Raw genomic sequence first — 21,913 nt, forward strand, 5'->3', positions numbered from 1 at the left:
ATTTAACTTCTTCACATCAAAAAACCTTCCAATTTTCCACAGCCACCTCCGAGAGTTGAATGTCTCTTGTCCATTAATTTTCTTTGAAACCAGATAATTTAAATGAATGTTTAAAAAGCTCAGCCAAAAATGGATTTCTTCAGATCACGTTTCTGTCGATTCTCTCAAAATGGCCACTGGACACAGCCATGCAGGGAGACTGCGGTGGGGGTTGTATATCTTGGCAAAAGGGAGACATTAGCTCCTCAAATTTCTATAGCATAAACAATAACTACAGAGACATACCACAGCTGGAAATAACCTTCTCAGACAGCATGTCTTTCTGGAAAATATGTTTCCCGTCAAACCTAAGTTAATGGGCTCAACACAGGAGGTCAGACTAGATGATCAAGATGATCCCCTCAGGTCTTAAAATAGATGAGTCTTGGGAAGAAGGGAAATCTTTGGAACACCGAGTGGAGGAGACTGAACTTTAGAGGAGTACTGGAAGTATTGCAACACACCTTTGATTTGGAAGCTGCTCTTTGCTCCTGTCACATAACATGAATGTGCTTCCATGTCAGTGAGTTATGTTTGGAGTGCACCATTCTCTTATTCTAATCCTTTCCAACTATACAAAAAGCAGGAAAATACCTTCTTCCATATGGGCAATTTCTGATCTCTGTGCTTCATCTACTGCAAAAAAGCAGCTGGGGTCAGATTCGGAGTGGCCACTGGAATTAGCAAGCTGACAACCGATGCTGGCTCTGAACCTGCCCCTTTGTATTTATTAAGAGAAACACCACAAATACAAGATTTTGTAGTATTTTCCCCATCTCCTTACCTGGAGAATTTTGGGGTGATGAACAGGGTGAGCAGCGAGGAGAGAAACTGTAACCAGGATGGAAGGCAGCCTGCAGTGGTATGTAGGACATAATATCCTCTTCAAAAAGGCTGCATGGAAAAAGTAATAGGGAGAGGTTTGGTTCATGTTCATCACATGAGGGAATGTAAATATGGTGCAAGTCTGCTGTGGTCATAAGCTTGGGTACATCTCTGAACTCGTGGATTCATCAAATCCACAAGCTTCCCAAATCAGACATAGTCACCAGTGACAAAGAAGAATAAAATTAATTTTATTAGACATTTCATGCTAACACAGTGCCTCAATCTACTGATACAGAGTAAAGATATGAGGCTATGTAGTAAACAGGAACAACTTCAACACGTTAGAAGTGAGAAGCAAAGTTAGACACATGTGTGTCTCAGGTTGTTTTTCTTGGGTCATACATTTTCATATAGCTCAGCTCTTTGACCATTTGGATTAAGTTGATGGGAATAAGTTGTAAACTTCTTGCATTATGCGGTGCTATATAGCATACCAAAATCACCCAGGTAATGCAACGTTTTCCATGTAAGACCAAGACAATAAAATAAGTCCTTATCTGTGCTAAACAGAAGTAGCTAGGACCTAAAGACCCAGCTCCCTGGTCCCAGTAAAAACTAAAGCCTTATCTACATTACCTAAACAATGCTCACTGCACCGTACATCGAGGTTTCATTAGCGTGACACGGCCCTGCGTGTGCGGGGAGCACCACTGCAGTAAAACTAGCAATTTAATGAGTAGTTACATTATTTATTTGTACTGAGAAAGACAAGTTTTTTCCTCTTTTTAAAAAAAAAAGGGGGGGGGGAGGGAAACAAGAATTTTTCCATTAAAAGGAAACATTTTGACCTGATTCTTTTTTATCTGCTACTTGATGGTAACAGCTATATTGACTGAGCTGGCTGGGGATGGAGTTTACTGCACTGATGGAGGCTGCCTTCCAGGAAGTAAAAATTGACAGATATACTCTGTCTGAATTATTTTGGGTGACTATCAGTAACAATGAATCCTAGTCTAATTATAAATTACCTGGAAGATTTAACAAAATCTTTTCAATTATGCTGAGAAAGAGCCAGCCGGCTTCTCTGGTACCATAAGTAATGACATTATGCTTTTGATCAAATTGATTACCTCAGCAGAATTACTAAATCTGCATCACAGGACAATTTTTCAAGCCCATGTGTACCCTCTGTCCGAATGTAATGGATCTTCTCCCTGAAACATAAATGATATTATTGAGAAGAGAAAAAAGAAAAAAAAAGAAAACATGCCATTTTCAAGGCATGAACTACGTTTAGAGTTATCATTCCTTGGTATTTTGCCAGTTCCTGTTCCTCTCCTTACAAGAACGGCAAACATCTTAACCGCCTGATTCATTTTCTAATCTCACTAACAAACTTGCAAAAAAGAATCTATTTCTATCACTCAGTTTCCTGATCCAAAAGCAAGAGATTTTATACCATATTTTAAGAAAACAGAATGATTCTTAGTCCTCCAAGCTCATGTGTAGCACTATAGCTAAAGTCACTGACAGACTTTTTTTTTTTTTTTTTAAGGCTACAACTAATATACCACCTTTCCTTAACAGAATTTCACATACTACCACTTCCTTTACCTCTGTCAGTTCTATCTGGCAGATAACACTAACATATACTTGATATTAATTGATCACACAGAGGTTATACAGTACATGTGTAAAACCATATATTTTGTTGTTTAAAGAATAAAGAGTGGGAAACATAGGATAGGATCCTATCAGCAGATTAGGACGGTGGAAGATAGAGATCTACACCCCAGTCTGTCAGTGTGTTTCTAAAGCATTGCAGTGTCCAAGGATATTTATTTTAGTGTCAAGTTAAAGGATTCTACCTCAAGTCAAGGACGTGCTTTAGTACCTTGCTGGGTGGGGCTGCAATGTATTGCAGAATCAAGCCCTGTAAAAGACGGACAATTTCCTCCTAGGATTTTGCTCAATACCTGCTGTATGAGCATTAGACAGTAGTTTGGGATCACTCCTGACCTAAGGTATAATCAAAGCAATGACCTGGAGGCGAAGGGCTCAATATCCTGTTACAAATCTCATTACGCACTGGCTAAGCTGCCTAGTCCCTATCACTAGTCAATTTTGTTCTCTGCTCAAAAGGAGATAAAAGCATCATCTGTTCTCTGAGAAATGAGAATTCAAATTACAGCTGAGAAAAAAAAATAGTCTGGAATAATTTGATGGTGAAGATAAAAAAATCCTCAGTTACAGAAATGCACATCTTGAATACTGGGAGCATTTTCCATTCTGTCTCCCTCATTTTATTTGAATGTATTAATTCCTCCAGGAAGGAAGTCTAATCCTTACAGCCAAAGAACTCTTTGTCTGGCCCTCACAGGTAAACAACGAGTCAGTAAGGCTATCAGCAGAAACTGCACTGCAGGAACTTGAAGATCCTTCCCTTGCTCTTCCTTCCCTCCTTCGCCAGTCCCACAGCCACACTTTTTACTGCACAGCACAAACTAAATTCTTGGTCAAACTCTTCGCTGGTGCACACTGGCATTGCTGAGACTGACTACTGCCAGCTTAGGTTCTTGGCCAAAACAATTAATTTAACCTTTGGAATTAAAATGAATTTAAATTGTACTGGCTTTTGGTGCTGTTTTTTCTTTTTTTTTTTTAAACCTAACGGGAAAGGAATGGGCATAAGAAAATGAAAGATACAATTAATTACTTTGGAAAGGACTACCATTAAGTCATAAGTGAGAAAGATTAAAGACAGGAGTATAATCTACTTCATAATGTTCCCATTTCTTTATAAAATCTAGTGTGACTATGTCCCTGGCACAGGTGTAAATCCAACCATGAGGTAAAATCCTGGTTCTGCTGAAGTTACTGGGGTTTTGCTGCTGACTTCCATCCAAACACAATTTTAACCCTGTCTTCTGAAAAGCAAAGTGATAACTGTAGGTGAAGACAGAGTTTCTGCTATTCAGTAATACTTGGAATGGAAATTAGGTATGTCACTATTTGCCCATAGTTATTTTGGTTCTTCTTACCTCTTTGGTGTCTGTGGAAAATAACTATAGTAAGTACATAGATTCTGGTGGTCCACACCTACTCTTTAATGGTGACAGTGCCATATGGGGCCCAAGTTCATCTTTTGTACTACATTTACTAGAATTTGTTTTTCCCCACTACAAGAAGTCCTTCCTGGAACTTGGTTTCAGCAGTCTGGAAAAAAGCGGTACCTGAGTGCGTGGTTTCTGGCCAAACTGGGCTGACGCTCCTGCAGCATCTCAAAAATGTTGGGTTGGCGTAGAAATGCAACAATCTTGTCATTGTAAGCTGGAGAAGGAAAAAAAAATACAGAGGCTTTATTTACCACTGAGGGGGCCTGGTCACGTCACCGTGACTGTGCAGGGGCACGCTGACTGCACTGCTAGTGAGGCACAGGGCAACATGAAGCAGCGCATGTGGTTGATGAGAAGTTCTAAAAAGCACCTTTGTGAGCATTGCTTTGAAAAGAAGAGAGAAACTTGGCTTACCCAGAGGTAATGCCTCGTGATGGTGCTGGTTTCGAATAGCTGTTACGAGACTATTGCCTGGTCTGGCCAACAGAGTAACTCCTCTGTTTCGAGAGACTTCGGAGGCCTACAACATCAGAGAGAAAAGGGAAAGAATGATCAAAACTGACCATCCGTAGCACACCAGTCAGTAGAAAGGTTTCTCATCTTTACCTCTGTGACCTTCAGAATGGTGCATGATGCTGACTGACTGAAGGACAGAAAGCCTGCATGAAAATTATAGCTTTATACTCCAGCCAACTTAAAAAAGGTAGGTAATTCTGTGCTTCCAAATGGAGGGACACCATTATCCACAGCTATCACACCTCTTTGATGCTGCAGTGAAGGCACCAGAATCCAGAAGTAAATGCAAGTTAATAAAGGTATTGCAGTGATGGAGTTCTCGGGTTCAATGAAAATAAAATCACTGTAATATCATAAAGTCTCTTGTTCTAGCATAACTGCATTTACCTCAAAGTTTTTACAGCAATGTGAATTTGAAAGAAGAAAAAACCTCGCAACACTGTAACATGTTCACTCAGCATTGTTAAAGGGAAATTTAATATTGGAAATAACATGAGGAGGTATATCTATGTAGATCACAGGACAGAAAAGAGCTATATCAACACAAAAGGGGGTTGCCTAACTTGCATAACCAGAAACAGAAGTTGAATTGTATACACTGAAAAAAGAACACAATCCAAACAGCTGATAAAAAGAGTAGTAAGAAGGAAATTTATCACTACTACTTAACTGAGACACTTAAAGAATGTATCTAGTGAAGGGAATCATGTCAGGAAGGCAGATACATTAAAAAGTGGGAAAACACTTAGGTGTGAGAATATTAAAAGCCATACAGTGAGGTCTGGCAATCTGTCTTCAGTAAGTCATTACTTGCTGGGTAACTCTCTGGGGACTTGTGTAAGCTGAGGGGAACCCACCTCTCTCTCATATGTATTCCTCCAGAATATGGCCACGGTGAAGCCAACAGAGGAGCACTGCTACAAACCCTGTATCAGGACAAGATGCGTTAGGAATTCCAACTGCCATTCTACTGGGCTAATAGCTGCTCCTTTCTCACGGCACAAATTGCAGTACTTGGCAACCGCTTCAGGAAGAAATTGCCCCTACTCCAATATTTTAAATGCTTAGCTCTGCATCCAAGCAAATGGTGCCAACCCATTTTCAGTGGTACGGCCAAATGCCAGGTCTTCCAACTGGATATAAATGAAAACCGAGAAGCTAAATGTGACTGGCAAGTTGCCTTTCCAGCACATAAAGCATAAAATGTTTATATGTAACAAGATACCAGTCAATACACAGGTTAAACAATGAAAAAATCTTAATTATTCTAATTAAACATACTGTAATTGAAAACACAAAACTGCTGTGAAAGTGCATGGTGGATGTTTTGCTCCATCATTCAATTATGATTTTATATTGGAATGCATCTGCTGACTACAAGAGAGTCGTCCCAGCGTCAGGGAGAACAGTCAAGCCCACAGTATTTAGCAGACTGATATGTTAACCTTGGTCCAACCCTTCTCACCTTTAAAAACAGGAAGAACTTTCAAGCAGGTCACACACAATTCACTAAGTCCCTCTGCGCTGTGCTAACATCTTCTGCCTTTGTCTCCTTCTCCCACCCCCACGGGCCAACCAACACAAAACAAAACAAAAGCTGAGCTCAGGCTTAGGCAGCTTTTACCCCATGACCCAGGCATCCATGCTGACAGGCACCCCGTGGCCTTTATGGCATTCACTCTATGCTATGGAAGAAGGAGGAGGCTTAGGTGCAAGAGGTGCCCTATAATGCATTGCCACAGTGGCCACGAAGCCCTTCTGGGAACAGCCCTTTCTTGGGCTGTCTGTGGGCAGCATAGTCAAGACCATACATCGGCCTGCGATCAGTTGTAGTAGCGAGGACGCGTGGGACGGTGCTAAGGCACTGTGTTGCGCTCAGCTTCTCCACTTCCACGGAGCTCTGGAGATCAGGCGAGGATGCCTCTTCCCCAGCTCCTTGTAGAACGGACTTGCATGGGAGTGCGGATGGTGGGTGAGCCTGGTTTAAGGGTGGTCTCTGACTCATCCTTGACAAAGACAAATCCTACGCCCCTGTTGCTGCACATAGATTTACTGACAGGAAGGGGGAAAGGGAGGAGTAACAGAGGAATTAAACACCTGCCTCCCACAAAAATTAGCACCAGTTGGTATTTGCTCATCACTTGGGAACTGCATAGTACTTCTGCCCAGCCCGGAGCTGGATCCTCCCCTTGCTCATGTCACCTGATTTTTAATTTTTTTTCTTTTGGCTAGCTTTCCAGTGCTGCGAAGTTGTGTGCCTGAACATATTTCTCCTGAAGCAAGAATTCTGAAAAAAAATGTGTCTAGAGCCTGTGAAGAGAAACCTTTACTCCCCCCTTCCCTTCTTCCCAGTTCTGGTTTAACAGCTAAAGTCATCTAGATTGCAAGAATCCAGTTCTGTACACACCTTAACATGATAAATTGCACACTCCGTGGTGCTGTACTTCTCTTCATCACCATCATTAGGCATCGCTAATGCTGTGTTTGGATCATGGTCTTTACACATTTACACCTCTAAACAATTTTTCTCAGGCAACACAACAGGAAAATTCCCAGCCGTCTAATTAACTTCCATTTTGCTAACACTCCTCTTTCCAATCTTTTAGCTAATATAGTACAACTGATTGCTCCAATTCAGTGTTTAATCACAATCGCCTTGTCTACTTTGACTTTCTAATTGAATCATTTAATTTAGATTAGCACATTATTCTCTAATTAAAAAAAAAAAGTGACCCCTCTAATGATTTAGTGACCTGGTTCATCTAGTGCAGGGTAATCTGACAGATTTATGGCAGGGTTTAACAGCTTTGCAATTGATACTGGGATGTTGCAGCCAGAGTGGAGAGTCCAAACTATCACAGAAGCCTTTCAATGATATAATACCCTTTCCTGGGTTTTATATCACCGCTGGATTTGAGAGGCTCCCGCCTGTTGTTTGAATCCTGCTACTTGCTTGTTGCGGTTTGGGTCAGTAAGGAGATTTATATACTGCTATATTCCAGTACCTCCTCTGCTTTTCTTGCTAACCATAAACTCTTGCTTCTCCATTATGGATGCCCGCTTCTTTCTTCTTTTTGTTTTTAAAATCTCTACCCTGTAATCATACATGTTGATTTCCATTGCAGACGGAAAGTCCCTCAGAGGGAATGGAAAGCGCTTCTGACCTGTTCGGTTTATAGCGGTGGCAGAAGGAAATGAAGCACTTAGCAACCTATGTTCTTTTAGTTACGGATGGCCAGTACAGCTACCTGAACTTTCCTTTCAAAAATCAGGTAACCAAGCGTAGCATCAACCACCTTTTTCCTGTAAAAGACTGATACCCTTAAAGAAGTGCTTACTAAAGAATCTGTAGCATTTTTATCAAATTTATATATAATACCATTTAATATCAAGAATCTACTCAAGTAGACATCAAACGTTTTCACAGAGGTCCTTCATTTAGGAGAATACTTCAACATGAAGAAAAGCATAAATATTACAGATTAATTTATGGAATGGATGCTTTCTTTCTTGGAAGAGGGAAATGGAGTACAGATAGGCACAGATAATATTTTAAAAAACACAGCCCACCATATAGAGATTAAGGGAAAAAGGGCAGTTTTAATCTCTGCATGGCCTGTTAATAGTTGGGGTAGGCCTTGAATAAAAGTACTTGGAAGCAACAGCCAACCTTCTATAAAAACTGTGCAATTGCTATTTCTATTCTCTACCGAGAATGAATTTTAAATGTCATAAAGCAAAGAAAACTGCCATATTTGAGAAAGCATATTTTTATGTTCCAATTTCATGAGGGAGTTCTAAAAGTACATTTGAAATACCAAAAATCAATTCTTTATTAGCATTGCAAGGTATTCTGTTCAACACCACAGATTATTAGGCAGGAATCAAGGCCACATTTTGATGAGCCAAAAGGATTTAGAAGATTCATGGGTGTCATGGAAGGCAGGGCAGGAGATCGCCATTTTTACTTCAACACCGCAGCCTATTCACTGCACTGCCCCTGGCCAGGGAGCTTGGAAACTTGTTGGTGACTAAGACAAACTGGCTTTTGCACTATGTTTTGGCCTGAAAATATGAAGAAATTGAGACTCGATGCCCACGTAATAATTTGTTCCTATGGTTAACTACTCTCATTGAATTTCAACCCTGCCTTATTTTGATTGAATTAGTCTGTCTTTTACTACCAAAACTTAGTTCTGGTAATGTCTGTCCTCTCCTAGGTTAAACAGATCTTTCTATTAATTTTCTAATAATTCCAGACATTACATTTGCTTTTTCGTCTGCTGTTGAGTACCGAGATCGCAATTTCTTAGAACTGTAATAATTTCTTTATGGTGACTCAGCTAAGAGGCATTGCTGAGTGTGTGAAGCTGGGGTATTTCTTTTTTCCCACTTTGGGCTCATCTGCGTATGATTTTTGTCTGCTCTTTCCTCAACTGATCACTCAGCGTCACAAAGTCCCTGGGAAGTCCGCACGACATTCTGGCAGCTCATTCTGGCACACTCAGGATGTCAGGTGTGTGTGCCAAGGCAGGGGGCAGAGTTTTCATCTCATTACCCTGGCTCTTTTCTATACCTTCTCTGGCACCCACAACCAATCACGACTGAAGCTGCACTATTCTGCTCTTCTTCAGGCTGTTTGACATCTGTACACAATGTTCAAAACTAGTGGTTGTCTTTCTTGGTCCTTCATACTGTCCTGGTGACAGATTCCAGAGGCCACACCACCTGCTCAGCAAAGGAACCAGCTGGACTGCAGACAGCTGACACATGGCCAGGACAAAGCCCCAAGTGTGTCCCTACCAACATGATTTATAGGACAAAAGCACATCCAAATATACTTGGAAGAAATGGCATGGAACATGCGGCTCTTAATAAATGGGCTGAGTTGCAAAGGGTTGAATCTTTTCCTTTTAAATGGTGGCTTTCAGGCACCAAGCCAAAGTCCTTGGAAATCAATGGGAGTCCTTCCACTGGAGCAGCAGATACTTCCAGAAGTGACGCTACTGACTATGACAAGGGTGCAGAAGCACTGTGGGACCTGGGCCACCGAGACTGTAAGATGAAGATGCTAGCATTGATGGCTCCCGAGACAGAAGGCCCCGTTTCATTGTCTGATCATGTCAAATCAGTGGCCTCAATGAGCAGTTTCCAATATCCCCAGAGAATCATTAGTCAAAAGTATTCAATGCTTTTCACTCCCTTCCCTGTACTTGGTATTTTGGATTTATTGCAAATTGTTCTTTGCCAGCCTTGCCAACACTTGCAAAACCAAGTGTCTTTTTTGGGCTAGGTCATCTGAGTTGTTCAGTGGTGCTTCTGTCCCCGACATGGCGAATCCGTAAGCAAGCCCCAGGCAAGCATCGGCCTAAAAATGAATCATCGCACAGGTGACTTTCACATTCACATCAATTTAGTCATAATAGCAACACTAAACAGTGGGCTGTTGGCAGAGGGAAGCTGCGAAGTTGGTGGAAAGATATGACTTAAACAGATCCATTGATACACTTCTATCTTCAGAAAATAAGTTGCCACATTCACCCAAGATGGGGAAAACCTACCCACGCTACTCGTGCCTTGTCTGCCTTTGGTCATGAAGTACTGACCTCACACCCTAGTCAGCTCCTGATCCCAACCCCATTTGGCAGTGGGAGGTGTTCAGACTGGTCCTGCATTAACATAACATTAACATAAATGTTAATGTTAATTTCACATGCATTTCTCCGGATGTTTTTCTGGAAGAGGAAGATCCTTTGGCCATAATTCATCTCTACTCCTATTCAGCTTCAGTCTTTACAAATTTTCAACTGGATTTGCTATATGAACAATCTGATTGCTGGTACTTTTTCCTCTTTAAATCCACAATACAAACCCAGGATTTATGATTCTATCAATCCTGCCCATGGCCCTCCGTGATAAAAATCATCCCCATGAAACATAGGAAAGATGTTTAATGTGATTGAAAGCTAGGGAAGCAAACCTCGACATACATTACTACACTGCTAGGGAGTGTATCTTTTCAGAGCACAGTGTCACAGTGGGGAATGAAGAAACCTATGAGGCTGCTGAAGTATCACGCCATAAAAATAATGAATGACTTGACTTTACTAAAGCAAGACTAGGATGTCAAATATGGATTCTTCTTTTAAAATCTATTTTGTCGCCATTTCACTTCGGTTATTTAGTTTTACTTGGTTATTATTTTATTCTGAAAATGGTCAAAATATAAACCTTCATTACCAGCAAGCTCTGAGATAAACCCTTCAGAAAGAAAAGTCCCTTATTTCCTTTGGAAGATAAGAATCCACAAGACAGTCTGCTTAAATGCATTTCAAAGATAAGTGCTTTTAATTCTACAGGAAATTGCTGTCAAAAGTAACTGTATTGATATTAGCGCAGTTACCTCTCCAGCACTGTAGCTACGAAGTCGCTGAAGATGTTGCCTGTGAGTCAGGTGATTAGGGAGACGACCATTCTGCAGCGGGATCCTGGGATCTATGAAAGTGGTAGCACGGCTATTGTGGTCAACGAAGAACGACTGAAACACACAGGAACAATGTCTTTTTGTAAGAAGACTGCCAACACTGTGATGGTATTGTGGGATCATAAAGTGAAAACCACTGGCAATGTGTGTCAGAAATACCCTGTTCAGGTACAGTCCATGGAAGATATCTGCCAACGACAGGACTTTCTTAGTTGAAGCTAGAATAGCTCTTGGAAAATACCTGAAGCTATGTAGGTCAAAATCATGTGTAACGGCCATGAAGTAAACAAGACAGAAGAGAATAAAATTACTGAGGAACACTGCTTTAGCCTGTTTGGTGGTTCCAGAAGTCACTCAGCAAAGCTTCATTGGAGGCAGAGACCCTAAGCCAAATTTTGCAGTCATGACAGATCTAAACTCTGGCTTCAACTTTTTTGTTAGTCTGATGCTGCCTTGGCTATGGTGTGATATTCCACAGAAAGTTACAGGGTCACCACTATGCTTCAACACATTTGTTCTTGAAGCTTTTTCTGCTTCTAAAATAACTCTACTTGCTGCTTGTGTTGTTTAAACCAAACCTTCACCAATTTTGAGTCAAGAAGGAAGGAACGTTTAATAATCACATAGCCTGATGTGCTGTGTTAAACAAGTGATTAGTTTTGTTGGCACTCTTACCTTGCCCTGCTGGTCAGTTTTTATCTCCCAGCCACGAGGAAGCTCCAGTCGGGTATCAGCAAACATGTTGATAAAATTCACCAGGTCTCTGTTGTGCTGATAGCGCTCGAAATTACGAGCATCTCTACGGATCTTCAGAATCATATGCTTCAAGCAGGTACTGTTAGTGAAGACTCGATAGGCACTCTATGAGATGGAAAACAGAAGTAAGGAAAACCAGTTCTGATGTCAAAACAACATATTTGGTTATTTCATGGGACATATGCCCAAAGAACTGAAACAAATCCTGTTAGAGTCAAGAATCATTTCCATCTCATTGTTTTGATCTGAATAACTACTTTACATGAACACCCGGAATTAAGAAACACAATCTGGGAAGTGAAACATCCCACGCATTATGCACAGTTAGCTTGTGCATAAACTGCCTTCTAATGCACTCCAAAAAGATGGTTAGCTAAAACATCACACACTCAAGATGTGTGTAGTTGTGCCTATTTCATTGCTTTCATTGGTCAACAGAAACACTGCTTGGGTGACTGGATGATGCCAGAGAGATGCAAAAACAGCTGTGAACATGTATTTATGCTATAATTTAAATCAAGATGCACAGGATGGGATTCATGAACTTAAGAGGACCGCAGTGCAGATGGCTACATCTGAGCCTTATTTATGGTCACTTTATAGCCACAGGACAAAAGCAGGTACTTTCAATTGTCTATTTTTGGAAGATACGAATCGTTTCCTGGAACTGAATATTTGTTTTTGCAATGACTACAGAGCACGTCAGATAGAGATGTTTTCGTGAGTCAGATGAACGCCACCCCTCAGGCAGCTAGCTGTATCTTACAATGGGCATTAAATGCACCTCTTAGAGGAACGCGCCCTGATGCAGTTCTGAGTGAGTTAGTGCTGATCTGGTTACAGAACAGGGGCCAAAATGAACTGTATTTGTTGCCATGGTGTATTCAATGATAGAGCACCACAAAATACACTTGTGGTGACAACGCTTTTTCTCATCCACAGGCTACTCTTGGGATCTTTTACTTCAGGGAAAAAGCTCCTCAAGACAGGGTAGGAAACTTCACAAAAATCTGCAACCCTTCTGAGCATTTCACTAGAGAGAAATTGAATGCATTGGTTCTGCTGGTCAGCCCAAAGGATTTAATTACTCACTAAAGTAATGAAGTATCGCTGGAGGCCTTGCGTCTCCAGTGAAGTGAGCCCCGGTGTGCGCACCTGTAATCTGTCCAGAGAATCTGACCCAACAGCTTTGAATTCTCAATTTCTGTGTACTTTTAATGCATTTTAACCACTACAATACAGTAAAACACTTGCGAGTATTATCTTTATTTCGTAAGGATTTATTGTGGTGGTAGCACTGAGAAGAGAATACTTCCTGCAGCACAGGGTCCCTAATTATGGCAAGGGTTGGTAAATGTTATGAAACCATAGAGATATGATCTCTGCCCTGAAGATATGACCTGGTTATAACCTAGGAAAGCTTCATGGTCACAAATTGCTAAGATCCCAGCCTACTCCATAACAGAAGTTGTATTTTGATCTAATGTGTGATCAATGACTGTCTGAGTATCTCTTAGCTGCACTAAGGAAACAAAAAATGTAATGTAGTTTTATCCCTCCATGGAAATAAAATATCTGAAAAATGAGAGCCTTTCCCTTTTAATTCTAACTGCTGGATAATATTTTCCAATCCCAACTTCACTGGCATAATTAATAGCCTGAAATTTTACTAGGGGCTTGTGGTTAAAATATTACAACCGTGTTAAACCAGAAGCTATGTGGGACATTATTTCGGTACAAGTGGAATCTGTATGACCATTTGACAGATGTTTCAATAGATTATTCTGGCTCTCATATTAGAGACAAGTTTATAAGCTCAAACTGAAGGCCTCTCTTGGCTTTTTTTATTTCAGTGAGAAATAAAATGGGGATTCAGTCTCTCGTGAGCTGTTCCTTAGACCACTATGCAATCAGTTGCTCATTTTGCAAACAACGGTGCCAAATGTAAATGATATTGCTCCCAGCTATAAATCATCATATATCACCCTGTCAATGGAAGAAATTACGTGCACTCTATAACCTGGTTCAGGTAATATCAGATGAGTTAATATATCCCTTCCTCTGCAGGATTTCATGGGCAACAATCTCTGGCAGATGCTTGGAGATGGACAGCTGGCTTCAACCCGCAAAGCACCACAGCCAAAACTTGATGTCTGTAGTTAGCTGAAGACCTGTGCTGAGGCAACTCTTGACGTGTTTTAATTTCTTTTCCTTTCAAAAAGAAAGGTCATCCCTATCCAGAAATGGATGACTTTCCAAATGTTCAGAAGTCACATGTAGATGCCTAGCTGAACTATATTCAAGATACAGAAAACTAGGACTGCATCCCCTTGTGAGATTTCCCTACCTGCTTCCTCCTAGCTGACCTATCGTTAAATTTTTTCCACTCCACACCAGGTTTGCAAGAAAACATGCAAATTTACTGCATTAATGGGAAACAAAAAAGTTCTTTTAATTTTGAAAATTCATTTTCATTCTTCTTTTTTCCAAAATAGCTACACTGACTCAAGCCAGTATTTCTTTCACTGCATTATGCCCACCTGCTTCTTGGGTGTGCAAGCTGCATAAATTACTAATTTTTTCCCCTCTATTTCCCTGAGACTTGGTGGTATCTGAATAAGATTTCTCAGGAACATGGCTCGAAATGCAACAACCTCGCTCCCTGCAGCAACAGACAACAGAATAAACCAAGCCAAAACCAAGGGTTCCTGCTTATTCCAGAAGGATAACGTTAATGAGCTTCTCTGTACCAGGGAATTCCTTGTGTGAGGCAGAATCCCAGCAAGAGTGACCTTGGAGCAGCCTGCCTGTACTGTCCCCAGCCTGGTCTGGTGCTCAGAAAGGACAACTGAGCCTTGAGTCACACAATTCAAATTCACTATGTGTTCAGCCCGAAGGCCTGGGGCACAGCGTTTGGATTCAGAAAACAGTAGTGTGAGAGAGCAAATCATAATTACTCACATAGTTTGCATGCAGCACAGTGAAGAACTCTGGATTGGTGATGAACTTCACAGCTGGAGACTGCAGCAACAAGGTGATTTTTTGAGAATTCACAGGAGAAAGGGATCCTTCCCTTCTAATCTCTGGACAAAAAAAAGCAGCAGCAAAATCTTATTAACACAGTGGCAAGCACAGTCTATTATCTAACCTTTAACTAAATGGCTGCAAAAGTAATGGTATAAAAAAGTCACCATCCTGCCCAATGCACCTACCTTCTTTGTGTTTCCAGGACAAGCCTGCTGGCAAACTGGTAGATGTTCTCCTTATGGTTAGTGGTGCAGTGCTTACAGCAGCAGGGCAGGAGCTGGATGCTTTTCTGTATCGTATGTTATAAAACTCCCATGTCATATCTACTGCTGTCTCTAAATATCAATGTGACCACAACAGTTTTTACCAGCTGATGGGCTGGTTCCATACTGTCACACAGGTCCTGACTGGTTCCCCCCCACTGCTGATTTTAGAGGATCTGATTTTCCAATCCAGCCTGAGGGGTTCACCAGCAGAAAGCATCTGGTAGCAAGCCTGGGTCAAGGAAGCCCCCTGCTCAGCCACTCATTTCCATGTTGGTGCTGCAAAGCATTGCCCTTTACTTGTAATTGCATTATTTTTGGGAAGTCCATGGTTTTGGGGACTTGTATGGTAAAGAAAACAAAAACAGACACAGAGGGATTATTTTTAATCTGTATCAATTCACGAAGCACAGGAGCAGAACTGAGCATTTGAGAATGTAAACTCTGTAAGAGGTGGGAACTCCTTGACCTTCTACATCCACCAGAAAAGTGCTTCCTACCATGGAATTACAGTTTGAGTGTGCAGTTCTGGCATTTTCAAATACAAGCCAACTTTTATTTGCAGTCCAAGGAAACTGGATGCAGATGTCATCAACAGAATAAATATAGATTCCCATTTTTTTCTTATTAGCTATCACTTTTTTTTTCCTTCCTGCTAGACACATCATATTATTCTATCCACTTAAAACTGCAGACTGGATCCATTGCTGGGGCTAAATTGATTTATACTGGCTTAGAATCTGGATAAATGTGCCTAAATTGTACTCCTTCTGACATTTTTCATTTAAATTAGAAGGCAAACAGCAAATGTATCATACTGCAGCTTTCTCTTATTCTAGTGTGGTTTACATGACCTTTGATCTTTTAATTCTTAGCATTTTATACAATATTGACTTTTTCTCCTAAAAGCAAAGCAATTATCTATAGCAGAAACCATTTCCTAATCACTTCAGATGACATATATTATACTCATTAGTTCTTTGGGGTTAAAACAAAAAAGTGAATGTTACATAATAAAACTGACCTAAATACTGGTAGCAGTTCCTATTAAATTACTATTTTTTTACGTAGGCTATGATAGTAAATGATTATAAGTATTACAAGTAATGACTACATTACTTATAATTTAAATACTAATAATACAATGTGTCCCTCATTTCCATTTCAGCTGCTAACAGAGAGGACTGGGTGCTCCCTATAACATCCAGCGTAGGTAAAAGGCTCCCATAAATTGCATTACAAAGGATTGCAAAGAAGCTTTGAATATCAAACATTAAACATTCTTAGTCAAAATTGATTTTCAAGTTAAAACCACCTAATGCATCAGGAAAACAAATAGGCAAAATTGAGTATTTTCCTAAATGTATTTAAAAAAAAATAAAAAAACTAAGTTCACTATTTCTCTGCTTAATTATTCCTATTCAACATGGAACATTAAGAAAATTCAAGCAGACATTGTGTTGGTTCTTCCCCTTTTCCAATGCTATTTACAGAGGGATGGAAAAAGGATGGCAAGAAGTCAGATTTACTTCCAGTAGACAAGACAGAACACAGCATGAGGTGGAGGTGAGAATGATCCAAAGGAAGAGAACTGGCCATTCATTTTGGTGGTGCAAGTTCTCAAACAAAGCAGACAGTTATTTTTGTGTGTCCACAAGTTGCATAGCGGGCACTAGTCTGATTGCTGGTGTTTCTCACCTGAAACAAATACTTAGGCTATGGTTTCACAAATGTTTTAAGAAAATACGAGTATGACTACCATCAAAAAGAGCAGAACAGCTCCCTGCCCTTCCCATCCTGCCCTGGGTACACATTCTCCTCTTCTCCTTTGTAGTGACACTCATTCTTGTCTGGTTATCTAATGAGCCAGATGAAAGAACCCATCTGGCTGTGAACAACATTAAGTACAAGAAACAAGGTTATTTTTCAGACAGATCAGTTCTCTGCTCTGGTATGGGGTGTTGTCACATGAGTTAGTGATGAGCAAAAAGACAGCTGTGCCTCCTTCAGTGTCAGCCCACACTTAGACCAGCTCATAGCTATCACAAAACTGCAGCTTTAAAAACCCAAGTATTTCATAGTTGATGCCAGGGCCACTGCAGGTGTGACCACATGGGCAAATGTGGCAGCACAGAAGCCATGCCCAGAGAGAATAAACTGCAATGCCCCAAGATCAAAATCCCACTGCAGCAAAAATAAGACAGCGTCGTTTTTGCAACTACTAAGCTGAATAAAAACCAGATGCCTTTTCTATTTTAATTTCAAATAGCCCTTTACTAAACTAAAAATGCTTTGTCTGCCTTAGTAGTTGTTAAAAAAGAACTGAGGCCCTTTGTATCTTGCTTTGTACCTGTAGCTTCAGGTCTAAAGCCTGTAGCTTCAAGTCTAAACCTCTTTTCTTTTAATTAGCTTTTGCACCCCGGTATAATGAAGTTCCAGTCCCCCGTGGATATGCAGATTTCCCCAGAACTGAATGCCATCACTGAGTGGCACTGAACTTAGAATCATAGAACCGTTAAGGTTGGAAAAGACCCTTAAGATCATCAAGTCCAACCGCAAACCTAACACTGCCAAGCCCACCACTAAACCATGTCCCTAAGCACCACGTCTACCCATCTTTTAAATACCTCCAGGGACGGGGACTCAGACTGACCCCCACCTCGCTACAGCCTCGTTTCAGGTAGCTGTAGAAAGCAATAAGGTCTCCCCTCAGCCTCCTCTTCTCCAAATTAAACAATCCCAGCTCCCTCAGCCACTCCTCATAAGACTTGTGCTCCAGACCCTTCACCAGCTTCGTTGCCCTTCTTTGGACACGCTCCAGCACCTCATGCCACTCAGTAGCTTTTTTCCCCCATACCTGAGCTTGGCTGGGAAGGCTCTGCCTCAGAGTCACTTCCTCCTCCGGTGGGAACTCTCTCCACCCTGTTGTTTGCTACAGCATCGTCTTCAGTCCGCTCTGTTGCAATAGTTCGCTGGATATTTTGGTATCTACATACATTCAGAGAAAGGAACAATATGCTTTAGTTAGCAGAAGAGCTTTCTGGTGCTTTCTACCTTAACAATCAGCACTGGTTTTGAATTATTCCAATACTTCTATCTTCAGCATACAACAGAGTGAGAGCATGCCCAACTCTTCTCCTTCAACTGATGCAGCTACTCACACGTGGGCCAACCATTACTGCAAATGTGGCATTTTGCGCTGACTAACAAATAGCTACAGAGGGTGCAAAGCTAGGAAGACTCAAAGGTCAAATTTAGACAGGCATTTAGGCTACAGGTTGCTACTAGGCTTCCCTTTAAAGCATCTGGACATCTAGAACCTAAAACTACTGGTGGATCATGGTTCCCCCTCTCATTTTGTCTTACGGTAGCATAACCAGTGAAGTAAGGATCAATCCTGTGATGCACTGAGTACCCTTTGGCCTTTTGTATTACAACATTGGATGCACATGCTCAACCCTAAGAAGGTAAAGGCTATTAAGAGTGTTCACAAAATGTTTATTACGATACTGCATGACCAGCACTTGGGAACACTTCTGTTTTGCTAGGCAATATGGAATGTAAACTAGTAGGTAGTGGGGCCTCAAAGAGCTACAATCTAATTGATATGACAGCCACAGAAAAGTAGAGTAGGATGCAATACGTGAGCTGAGTGAACAGCGTGAGGATGCAAGTGTTATGTCCGTTCTTGGAAATCAGTGGGATTGGGCATTTGGCTTGGGCGGTGACTAGTTGTAGAACAAAGAAGAAACAGTACAGAGATAAACAAACAACAGTGAGGAGGACAACAGAAGAAAATTCTGAATAAAAATCCTGCAAAAGCCTTAAAAAACCTATAATGTCATTTCCATACTAATCATGGAACTAATTGCCACATCAGTTGATGTCAGTGGTACTGATCATGGTCTTGGGGATGAGCCCAATCCTAAATACTTTACCAGATCAGGAACAAAGTATATACCTGGCTATGGGAATAACCCTGGCGTGTTTTGAATTCCCACTACACAAAACGAATTCTAGTTAACTTGTTCACTCACTTGGACAGATGAATAACATGAGAGATCAAGGTGTCTTTGGTTCTACTGGCAAGCTATGAATCTGTCTTATATATTGAATAAGAAAATATATTTTATATACAGAGAGAGAAAGAAAAGAAAAAGAAAGCACAAGGAGAAAGAAAGAAGCAGAAAGAAAAGAAAGAAAACAGGCTCGCTTAATTATTTTAATTAGCTTTTACTCCACCCCAATATTTTTAAACCTCATTTCTGGATTGCATTTCTGTATGTATATAAAACAGGATGGCTTTACTGCCTGTATTTAATCTGATCCAGCATTGTCTCTCATTTTCCTGACTTACACTCTTTTTTTTCTTTCCTCAGCTCAAGTTCTGACTTACAAATTTTACTTACTTTCTCTCTCTTCATTTGTTAATGCACACTTTATCCCAAAATAGAAGTTAGTCAGGAGTTAGTTCCTCAAAGTGACACGGGATCATTAAAGACAAGCAGTTAGGATTTGGCTTTTACATTTCTCAACAGACATCATCTCCAGTAGCTCACTGCAACCCAATCTTGGGTAGAAGAGCTGGAGATAATTAAGAAAAATAATTAAAGTTTTAATAGATTTATGCTAAACTTTCACAGTACTATGCGTGTCTCCCAGTACTCAAAGTCATTTCAAGCTACATCTAGTGTATATTTTGACAGCTCAATAAGCAGCATCTTTAGAAGCTTTTTTAAAAAGTTTGAGATTCTGTGTTTAAGTAAACATTCATCTTCACAAGGAAATTCTGATAGCAGGTTTCGCAACAGCATGAATTTACTGCAGTTTCAAACCCTCTGTTTTAGACCCACATTTTACATTTTTATTCACTTGACTGCAGGCAATTGAATGCACTTTCCAGTAGTGAAGTTTTACAACACCCACGTGCAACGGGGGTGGGGTGGGGTGGGGGTGGGGAAGTAGTTCATATAATCAAGGGATATAAGCATGCATATAAAAAACCCTTGTAGCTTCAATTTAATTAGATGGTAGAAAATCCCTACTGGCAAACCTTAAAGAGTAACACTAGCTGTATGCCAACAAAAGGCTACACTTTTCTTCTGGGTCTCAATACTATAAAATCATCTTAAATAAATACCAGAAAATGCCAAAGTAATTGGAGAAGACATTGAAAGTGCAAAAGTTATGGGAATGCCTCTGGAAATTTCAGTCTCTTTTCAAAGTGATTTGTCAAAGAAATGGAGGTTTAGAAATACCACTCTGTGGCTGTCTTAACTATTACGGTTATACTTTTTTATATTACTTATTACCTTTTAAATTAGTGCAAAGACAAGTCTAGATATACATATGCTGCAAACCATCTTTCCAACAGAGCTTGAACAACAAGGGCTGTTATCTGCTTTGCTAAGAAGTAAGCAAGTCAGGTAGTGCTGCAGAAAATGAGGAAGAGTCTCTAAAATAACAAATATGGATGTCTCTCTGGAGTTTGCCCAACACCTGGATTCCAGTTGTGCATGCCCTGTATCCTCAAGTGGCTAGTACAGCTAATGGGAAGCTTGGAGCACAGAAGGAAAACAGGACTAGGCTCAATCACAGCTATGGGGTTTTTTTCAAGCTGAATTTCCAAAGCTTTGTGGTTTTGGCTGGGCTGGAAATACCAAGCTTCCTCGTAATATTTTGGTCTTTCCATTCCCTTCCACAAATGAAACCAGGAAGCCGAAAAGTGAGTAGATTGGTTTAAAACGAAAAGTCGCCAAGTTTTTTCAAACTGCTAAGTGATTTTGAGTCCAAATTTTGTTTGAGGTTAGAGCAAAAGTTCAGGCTGCTGCTAATTCTATCAGCAAGGTCTATGTTTGCTCTTGCCTCACCTAAAATGATTCGCAGGTGTGTTTGCTGAAGAACATTTCAAATAATGAAGTTTGAAATACAACAAAACAGTATTTCTAAAACGAGAGCTTAAAACAAAGCCCGATCCTCCACAGTGCTGATAATAACCAGTTATGAAAAGTGGTTTTCCTCACAGTCCTGAAATCTGGAGACAAGAAATAATTGAAATTAGCTTTAGGACAACAATAATTTTAAAAATTATAACGGCCAGGTTGAAAATATAGAAATGACTTGCCACTGGACAAATGCTCAGAGATTCAGTATGGATCTCATTTCTCATTAGGAAATGTTCCCAAACTTGGGAAAAATAGGAGACCTCTGTATTCAACTTCTCAAATCAGTAGAGAACTTTGGCAGAGAGTAGAGAATCACCAGCTTTTTTCCTGTGTCCCAAGAAGCCATGACAGTTCATGTATAATGAGTTGCAAAGTGCTTAGTTTCTAGTGGGACTTGGGTAAGGAGAGACGTGCTGCTGCGGAAAACCTTCTATACTTCTCACTTTGAAACTGGTTATGTGAATACTAAAAATAGAGAGATTCCAAGAATGTCGGTCTTATTATCTGTCAATTCCCAACCCAAACCAGAGATAATCAAGTCATAACCAAGAAAGCCAGGCAGCCTCCATGAAAACATGGAATAATAAAGTATGAAGCAAGGAGGTCAAGACAATGCCTACCCTTCAGCTTCTGCTGAGATAGCTGGTTTAATGATTAACCTGTGTTAACTAACAGAATGGTAGATTCCTACACAGACTCTCACAAGCCCTTATTCCTTTCCTGGTTGTGCTGCACTTACATGAGTTCAACCTCAAAAAAACCAACCAAACAAAAAAGCGCTGATGTATGTCCACAACAGAGCTTTCTGCTGTCTGTGGCAGATAACTTGCTTAAGTGGCAGCCAAATAGCCAGAGCTTTGACATGGCCCAAAAGGCAAATACTAAATGGCAGAGAAGTCATGTAAATCCCTTGAAAGAATCTACATTAAACATTCACTT

The 21,913-nt window shown here is 40.5% G+C and overlaps 1 protein-coding gene across 9 annotated transcripts in view; it reads right to left on the reverse strand.

Annotated features, from left to right (window-relative positions):
• HECW1 (HECT, C2 and WW domain containing E3 ubiquitin protein ligase 1) overlaps positions 1 to 21,913 on the reverse strand; it is a 301,696-nt gene that overhangs the window by 45,001 nt on the left and 234,782 nt on the right. For all 9 annotated transcript variants that reach the window (XR_015706691.1, XM_087766783.1, XM_087766773.1 and 6 more), the window contains 8 exons: positions 17,887 to 18,017; positions 14,701 to 14,822; positions 11,659 to 11,844; positions 10,903 to 11,037; positions 4,398 to 4,503; positions 4,101 to 4,197; positions 1,998 to 2,081; positions 824 to 933 (listed from right to left, as the gene is read on the reverse strand). Coding sequence is in view for 8 of the 9 variants with exons in the window: in XM_087766783.1 (XP_087622909.1) it covers positions 824 to 933; positions 1,998 to 2,081; positions 4,101 to 4,197; positions 4,398 to 4,503; positions 10,903 to 11,037; positions 11,659 to 11,844; positions 14,701 to 14,822; positions 17,887 to 18,017 (971 nt within the window). In the remaining variant the exon portion in view is untranslated. The remainder of the gene's footprint in view (positions 1 to 823; positions 934 to 1,997; positions 2,082 to 4,100; positions 4,198 to 4,397; positions 4,504 to 10,902; positions 11,038 to 11,658; positions 11,845 to 14,700; positions 14,823 to 17,886; positions 18,018 to 21,913) is intronic.

The sequence above is a fragment of the Nipponia nippon genome, unplaced genomic scaffold, assembly GCF_047370975.1.
Source record: "Nipponia nippon isolate SJK-2023a ecotype South Korea unplaced genomic scaffold, ASM4737097v1 scaffold_1, whole genome shotgun sequence".
In the NCBI taxonomy this organism is placed as follows: domain Eukaryota; kingdom Metazoa; phylum Chordata; class Aves; order Pelecaniformes; family Threskiornithidae; genus Nipponia; species Nipponia nippon.